Source organism: Beta vulgaris, chromosome 1 (genome assembly GCF_026745355.1).
Source record: "Beta vulgaris subsp. vulgaris cultivar EL10 chromosome 1, EL10.2, whole genome shotgun sequence".
NCBI lineage: Eukaryota > Viridiplantae > Streptophyta > Magnoliopsida > Caryophyllales > Amaranthaceae > Beta > Beta vulgaris.
The window spans coordinates 61,567,470-61,576,340 of record NC_079202.1 but is presented as its reverse complement, the minus strand read 5'-3'; the positions used below and the strand labels follow the sequence as shown (position 1 = coordinate 61,576,340).

Here is an 8,871-nt window from a genome sequence, read left to right as displayed (position 1 = left end):
AATAGATAGTTAGATACTCCATTCGTCCCTTCCTTTCTTCAAATTCGACTAATCACTTGCCATTCTTTGATCAAGACCGTAAATACGAGCAATGCTGTCACCGACTTGAAGTAGATTTTCCATTTCTAATTTGTGTACTATTCATAATCATAGGTAAAGAATATCCTCAACAAAAATATTTAGTATATAATATTAAACATAATCATGTGAGGTGCTCTTTGATCAGTTTTATTATGTACATTTAAAAAATTAAATTTTTATAATTTTTATTAATATGAAATTAAAAATATTTTTAATATAAAACGTACATTGGAGAAATGAGAAATTTATTTAAGGGACTAAGGAGTATATGCAAAAATGAGCAGGTTTCTCATGTTTTTACTTTGTACATATGTGTACTCGGAAGCAATTTTAGTATTTTTTTTTAACTAGTATGCTTTCTTTAATTTTATAGTCATATTCAAAGAAATGATAACAAGTGGCTCACATGTTAAGTTGTTAACTCATGTTCAACTCTTAGTAGTGGTCACTCGAGTTACATTGGATATATACGTCTTAGACTTAATTATTGTATATAATATAATCCTAGGAAAAATTGTCACAATCACAAATCTGATTTGTGCATGCATTAATAATCCCAATTTGCAACCTCTAAGCTATTTCCTTTTGCAATAGTTTCATATTTTGTTTGCCCCTTGTTATATGTAACATCCTCCCTCATATCCGTGTAGATATAAAAGCAAAAAATTGACCAAAAGAGGTGATCAAATAACGAGTTAGGTCGGGTTCAAGCCGAGAAACCGCCAAAATAAAATTTGCCCACATGTAGGGTCATGCCAGATTTTCGGCCAATTTTTTGTGCCTGAAGCCCGCGCACTTTCAGGCCGAAAACAACATATTTTTCGGGTCAGTGCTACAATTTGGACTGAAAAAACATTTTTAGATTGTCCGAAATTTGTTCCTAAAAAAAGCGAGCCCAAAAAAGATACCCATGAACGGGAATTTCTCGAGACGGGTCAGTCTCGTGGGCGGTCTTACTCTGATCAGCTCTAACATATACCAAGTTTCAGTTGGCTCACTTGGTGCGTGGATGTTACACCTCATGATGTCAAGGTCAGGGGTAGGGGTGTTCATGGGTGGTTAATCGTCCCGAAACAACATTCCGGTTCGATAACCGGAAGTTTCAGTTCACTCTTTTGCGAACCGTAACCGTTTAGACGGGTTACTGTTTAACCGGTTAACCGTTTTTTCGGTTAACCATTAACCGTTATTTAATCTATACTATTATGCTTTACTTTTTTTTTTTTTTTTTTTGAAGGGAACTATTATGCTTTACTTAATGTACTATATATTTTTAATTTTTTTTGCATATATTTTAATATTATATATACTATAATATAATTTGTATTATAAAGTGGATAATAAATCCATTAGAAAATATAACTAACACTAATGATTCACTTCATTCCTAATTTTAATGTTTATATTAGTACTAGAGTTTCCAAGTAATTACATACTTACTCTAATTGTTGTAACTTAGCAACAAATATTAGAACAATCGTATTGTTTAACCATTAATTTTATCGGTTCAGTAACCGTACCGTTGAAACTTTTTTTATCGTTACAGTAACTACCCGTTTAGATCGATTTTTCAGTATTTTAATACGTTCTTTTGGTTTCGATTTTTTATAAACACCCCTAGTCAAGGATATGAATCCCACCAATTGAGAGACATTAAAAAGATTATATATTACAAATAGTGTGGAGGGAAGATGTATATATATTCTTTAGAGATCCATATGGGAGGATCTTGATAGAAATAAGAGATTGTTGGCAAAAGAAGATGCCTTTCTTGATCCTTTTGTTAACTCTACTCTTTCTTGGTAAACCGTAAATCATACTTAAATTTCCAAGTAATCTCATTACATGAACCTTAGATACATCACTTCATCAACATCCCCATATCAAAAGAAAAGAGTTGACTATATCTCTTTTTCTACACAATCACTTTCATTTGGTCCATATTCTATATTTTCTTTAGTGATCACCTCCCCTATTTAAGCACCATCCCACTTCCTTCATTCCCCCAAACACAAATCACCCCTCCACTTCTCTCTCCTATCTTTCTCTCTCTAAAAATGGGCTCATCACAAGTTGATGCTCTATGGCTCTTTGCCTTAGCCTCAAAGTGCAACCACTTAACCATAACCAACATTGTTTCCTCTATATTTCTCCTATTATTAGTTTGGTTAGCCATGAGCCTATTTTATTGGGCCCACCAGGGCGGCCCAGCATGGGGTAAATACTCTTGGACCAATATATCTCATTGGGCTAGAAAGCCCATTCCAGGTCCTCGTGGTTGGCCCATCTTTGGAAGCATAGGTCTTAAAATGGGCCTAGCCCATCATAAAATTGCCTCAATGGCAAAAGTTTATAATTCCATGAGACTTATGGCCTTTAGTTGTGGTGACACTCGCATGATTGTAACATGTAACCCTGACGTAGCTAAAGATATCCTAAATAGCCCAATCTTTGTAGACCGACCCGATCAAGAATCCGCTTACGGATTAATGTTTAATCGGGCTATCGGGTTCGCCCCATACGGTTCGTATTGGCGGACCCTACGTCGGGTAGCTAGTACCCATATGTTTAGCCCAAAACAAATAAAATATTATGAGGCCCAAAGAAGTGATATAGTTTGTCAAATGGTGGAAACCTTAAGGGCCAAAAATGGGCTTTTTAAAGTCCGAGATGAGTTAAGATGGGCCTCATTAAGTAACATGATGGGCTCAGTGTTTGGAGAGAGAAATATGGAAAGTGAGGAATTAAAAGAAATGGTTGTAGAAGGTTATGATTTACTTGGAATATTAAATTTTGGAGATCATATTTCTTGGTTATCTCAATTTGATTTTCAAAAAATCCGGTTTAGGTGCTCTAAAATTGTTCCTAAAGTGAACCGGTTTGTAGGCCGGATCATTGAAAATCATCGGTCTAATCCGGTCCAAGTGAACCGGGACTTTGTTGACGTTTTGTTGTCTCTCCAACACTCGGATAAGCTTGCAGATTCCGACATGATCGCGGTTCTTTGGGTAAGCATATTTGTCGGAATATTATCTCTTGAGTTTTAATTATTTTATTAATATTATATAGTAATTTATATAAAAGTGACTTATATTTAATATTTATATTAAGTGGTGGAGAATAAGATAAATAAATAAATATTTTAGGAAATTGTGTTCTTATTTATAACTAGGATATGTTTGATACTCATACAACATGACAAATACCTACAAATATTTTCAAATGATATAAGAATGTCACAAGAACAATTTTATATTATGACATGTAATAACATACATATTTTAAGCACTAAGTAGAAACATTAAGGAGTAGTTGTTTTCCTTTCATAAAAATAATAAGAAAAACACTATAGCTAACGGTCCGTTGGTTACTGATCATAAATAGTAGTAATGATAATGATATTTAGTGTAAATTTGTAAAGAAGTTCTCAGGTTAATGACCATGAGAATGAAACTTTACCACAAAACATGGATTTCCCTTTCTATGTTCCATTACCACCCAATACCACCTTCCCGAGTAGTCTGGTAATAGATAGTAATGAGATTTTAGGGAAAAAATGAATATCTAGAGATGAAGTAACATTACCATATGTAATGATCGACATTGAAATTCTAGTATAAATTTACACTATAATGCATAACTATTTCCATTATTTATGACTTCTTACGAAACAGATCGTTAGTGTTACCTAATTCGTTAAACGCTTGCAGATTGTGAGCTAACAAAAGGTTATTGACACATACTAGTAGGTAGCTAATTGTGTATCCATTTTTTTTACATGTGTAGGAAATGATATTCAGAGGCACAGATTCAATAGCAGTGTTGATAGAATGGATTCTTGCAAGATTAGTACTTCATCCTGAAATACAATCAAAGGTTCATGATGAGCTGGACAATGTCGTAGGGAAGTCACGTGCAGTTACTGAATCTGATATTTCATCATTGGTTTATTTAACGGCTGTGATCAAAGAAGTCCTAAGGTTACACCCACCGGGCCCACTTCTCGCATGGTCCCGCCTCTCTATTGAGGACACTACAGTTGATGGATGTCACGTGCCTGCGGGGACCACAGCAAGTGTTAACATATGGGCCATTGCTAGAGACCCAAATGTGTGGGCTAGTCCACTTCAATTTAAGCCCGAGAGGTTCTTGGGCTCGGGGCCCGATAATGAATTATGTATGTTTGGGTCAGACCTACGACTAGCACCTTTTGGGTCTGGTAGGCGGTCTTGTCCGGGGAAGATGTTGGGGCTCACCACTGTTAGCTTTTGGGTGGCGTCACTAATGCATGAGTTTGAGTGGATGATGTCGTTAAATAATGAGGTGGATTTGTCGGAGGAGCTTAAACTTTCTTGTGAGATGGCGCATCCTCTTACAGTGGAGGTGAGGCCACGAAGGTTAATTACAATCTAAGTTAATTTCTTGATCATGTCTTACATGTACAACTATAGTCTATAAGTATTTAAGTTCCTAAGCTCATGGTGTAAATAAATAGTAATTAGTAGTAATACACTTGATTTTGACATGTTGATTTCATGTTGTCATATCCTCCCTTATGTAGCAATGAAACAGGTCATTCATTTGCACATATATCATCTCTGCCTAAAATATTTAATAGAGTATAAATCTATTCCTGGGGCCTCAACCATCAGCTTAAGCTGATGATAGAGTATAAATCTATTCCTGGGGCCTCAACCAAAAGCTTAAACTGATGGTTGAAGGCACAGGAATAGATTTATACTCTATCAATATTAAATGTAACCATCGTTTTTTTCCTCGGAAAAATTTATTTGATAATTGCGAAAGAACTACATTAGCAACATCATTCAAATTTATGTCATTGCTCTTTAAAAGTTAGTTTTCTATTGTCTAATTCAAGATCGTTTAGGTGAAAAAAGATTCGTCTTAGGATTTCTAGATAATAGAGTGAAGTGTGCCAATAAAGTTTATATGGTGATCATTATTACAACATTCTTCATTACATGCAACCCAATGGTATTGGGCTTCTTAACGAAATTAAGGGTCATGGACTTATTTGCTTCGAGTGAAAAGCTTTGTATATATGATCTCAATTTTGGGAAAACCCTATTTTCCTTCTAGACCAATGACTCCTTTTTCCCTTTGTTTGTGGAAGTGGGCTGTTTTACTAAATTTTAGTTATCTATTTCTTGTCCCATGGATATAGAGGAGGTAATTTTGTAAATGCATTGGGTATAGAGTCCACCACAATCGAGTCCGGATCATTTAGAGTTTTAGTGAATTCTACAAGGTAGAGTTGTATCTGAACCATACATTTTAAAATCAATGTCACATATTGGTGGGAGGGAAAAATTAGAGGGTGGATTTTGATGAGAAAAAATAGGGAGAAATTTAAAAAGAGAATATATGAAACATTGATTTTTTTATTCAATGGTGGATATTGCTCAAACTCTAACTTGTAGAGTTATTTTACAACTCTAAACGATCCACACACGCCACAATCTTATTTCATATTAATTTTAAAGATGACTTGATTCAAACATCATTAACTCCAAAAGTGCACCAATTCAAGCTTAATCACTACACCAAAAATAACGGATTTAGATCTAACAATAATCCCATACTAATTGGCCTAAACACCAAGTCAATACAAACCCTTATCTGGCTCAAACTCGAAATGACATATAACCTGACCTAAATTTGATGTAACCTCGTACAACATAGTAGCCAAAATGGTCAATACAACCCAAACAAATTATTTAACACCTCTAAGCTGTAATTGTAAGTAATATTATGTGGGTGATGAAGGGTACATGAGATTAAAAATATTCAATTTTCACACACAGTGGCGGAGTCACGTGGTAACAAGGGGTAGAACGTGCTACCCCTGTAAAAAAATTCGAAAAAATCAGAAAAAATCCTAAACAAACAGCGTCGTTTTCCTCACTCTCTCAACTCTCAAACAAACTCAGAAGTGAGATCTCTCACTCAGCCCTCGTCGCCTCTTCTCACTCGTCGATGGTCGTCGTCGCTTCTTCTCAGTCGTCGGTCTTCACCTCCTCTCACTCAGCCCTCATCGAGTCGTCGCCTCCTCTCAGTGTTCGCCGTCGGTCGTCTTTTCATCGGAGTCTCAGAGAAAATCCGAAAATGGTGATTTACTCTAATTTCGTGATTCGTGAATGAATCCTTAATTCTTAGGATTTAGCCGTTTAACTTTCTTTCTCTTTCCTCTAATCCTCTCTAATGGGTCATCAGCCATGGCAGTTTGATTGTTTGAAAGTTTAATAAACCGGTCGAGTGCTCCGACTCCGAGCCTCCGACAGTCCGAGTCCGAGCCCGGAGCCTCCGACAGTCCGACTTTGTCACTCCGACTACTGATTTGATTATTTGAAGTTGTTTATTAGGTAAGTGTAACTATTGAAATTTGAAGTTTCTTTAATTTGCTTAACTATTGAAGATTTGCAGTTGTTGGAATTTTGAATGTTGGGCTGAATTTTGATTGTTAGTTATGAATTGTGATTGTTGTGAAGTATGATTCTTTGTTGGGTTGAAATTTTGATTTGTTAGTTGAGTTTTGATTAATTGTTGTCATATTTGAATTTGTTGAGTTGGAAGAATAAGTAAGATTGTTATTGAATATTCAGATTTGTGGAATTTGTTAGAAAGCATTGGAGATGGATTGTTAAATGATTGTTAGAAAGAGCATTCTCTACTATGACTATGATCAAAAATAAATTACGAAATAGGATGGGAGATGGATTGTTAAATGATTGTTTAGTTACTTTTATTGAGAAAGATTTATTTTGTGATGTAGAAGTTGAACCGATCGTAAACCGGTTCCAAAATTTGAGAACCCGATGTGAACAATTACAATTTTCTTTTATTATTGATTTCAAGGTTGTATTTGGATTTTGTAACATTTTGAATTTAGTAATTACGATTTTTTTTTTTTGAGTTTCTAGTAATGTAAAGTTGCGCTACCCCTGGTCTAGAATCCTGGATCCGCCCCTGTTCACACATTAACGAGTCACAAAATTATCACATCAACTTTTCTTCTCCCTTTTTTTTTTTTAATTGTTACGCTTTTGTTTTTTGACCGTTTTCTAAAATTTGTTACACTTTTATTTTTTCCTTATATGATACAATATCACATTAACTTTTCACACTTTTTCACCTCATATATCCCACCATTCATTTTAATAATCAACCTAAAACCTTTCCACATATCTTTTTTTTTTTTTTCTTTCCTACATTATTTTAATGCTTCTTTTACATTTTCAAAATAAAATATTCTTTTTTTTGTTAACCTCTTCCTTGTGTTTTGCACGATTTTATTGATTCTCCCTCAAGATGAAGTATAACAAAAAAACGGAGGGAGGAGCAACTCCAATGGTGCATAAAAAGGACTTGCTAGCAATTTGGCAAAATACTTAACTAGTTGCTTAACCATTGGAGCACAAAATGGAGTTTTGCTTTGCTAAGCAAATTGGCTCTATAGAGCAAATTGACTTAGCCAAAATGTTGGGTCCCACACAACAAATAGTTTTTCAATAAGTGATAATTAATATATAAAAAAAATAAAAAGGTGATTGTGGACCTACCTAAGGAACAAAATAGTCTAGCTAAGCCATTGTCGCAATTTAGATCTTGCACCGAGGTGTAGGATGAGGAACCTACACCTTGGCCAAAACTACGTAGTTTTGATGCTTTTAGGAGGGCTAAAATTTGGCAGGCTTTTGACAGAATTTTTGAAAGTGGACCAGCTCTTTCTCTCTCATCACTCACTCATTCCCTCTCTTTCTTTGTCATTTATTTTTCAAGAACCATTTCAATTCTCTCTCATTTATTTTGTTCTTCATTTATTTCTCCCTTATTTTCATTCATTTCTATTTTAAATTTCCAAATGTTGATATTTGATTTTATATTCTGTTTTGCATTTTTAAAACTTTTTTTAATGTACAAATGCATATGGTTTGATGTACAATAATATACGAGTGTACATTTGGGGATTTTCAGTGATCAAAGTATTGACCATCAGTGTACATTGTGATTTATCCTTATTTACGTTGGTTGCGGAACCTTTTTTTTATTATTAGCTCTACCTACAGTTGCATGTACATGCACGTACCTTGCATGTACACTTTGTTGACATTCATGTACATTAACTGGGTTACAATCATGTTGTTATGTGTTGACCTTTTAATCTAGTACCCATATTGAGTTTTTTTTTTGTTTTGTTTGTGTCTATAGAATATGTTATGCATGCATGTTAGTGAAGCTATATTATATTTAGTCATACACAATGATCATTAACGCAACTTTAATGTACACAGAACAAAGTCAGCTCTATAAAATAACTTGAACATTCAGTCATAACAACATTGTACATTCAGGCTTAATAATTGAACAATCTTGCTAGAATTTGTACATTGAGTCATATCCAGTGAACATTCAATCAAACAATAATGTATCCTATTTTCAGTGATCAAAGTAATGACCATCAGTGTACATTGTGATTTATCCTTATTTACGTTGGTTGCGGTACCTTTTTTTATTATTAGCTCCACATACAGTTGCATGTACATGCACGTACCTTGCATGTACACTTTGTTGACATTCATGTACATTAACTGGGTTACAATCATGTTGTTATGTATTGACCTTTTGTTTTAATACCCATATTGAGTTTTTTTTGTGGCACCTGGAGCACTATGAGGTATAGGACTGTAATTGTACATATTGAATTTCATTAGCGAACAAACATCAACACACCAGTGTACAAAGATTGCAAATTACTCACTTGACATCAGC

General features: G+C 34.6%; 1 protein-coding gene across 1 annotated transcript; it reads left to right on the top strand.

The window, feature by feature from the left end:
- Nucleotides 1-2,079: 2,079 nt before the first annotated feature.
- LOC104905659 (cytochrome P450 78A9) lies at nucleotides 2,080-4,612 on the top strand. Its single transcript, XM_010694277.4, has 2 exons — nucleotides 2,080-3,089; nucleotides 3,868-4,612. Exons 1-2 carry the CDS (start codon nucleotides 2,139-2,141, stop codon nucleotides 4,492-4,494), a joined length of 1,578 nt encoding a protein of 525 aa, XP_010692579.2. The 5' UTR covers nucleotides 2,080-2,138; the 3' UTR covers nucleotides 4,495-4,612.
- Nucleotides 4,613-8,871: the final 4,259 nt, after the last annotated feature.

Coding starts and splice junctions, on each gene's coding strand:
- LOC104905659 (XM_010694277.4), top strand. CDS start 2,139: ATGGGCTCATCACAAGTTGATGCTCTATGGCTCTTTGCCTTAGCCTCA. Junction 3,090..3,867: donor ACATGATCGCGGTTCTTTGG/GTAAGCATATTT, acceptor TTACATGTGTAG/GAAATGATATTCAGAGGCAC.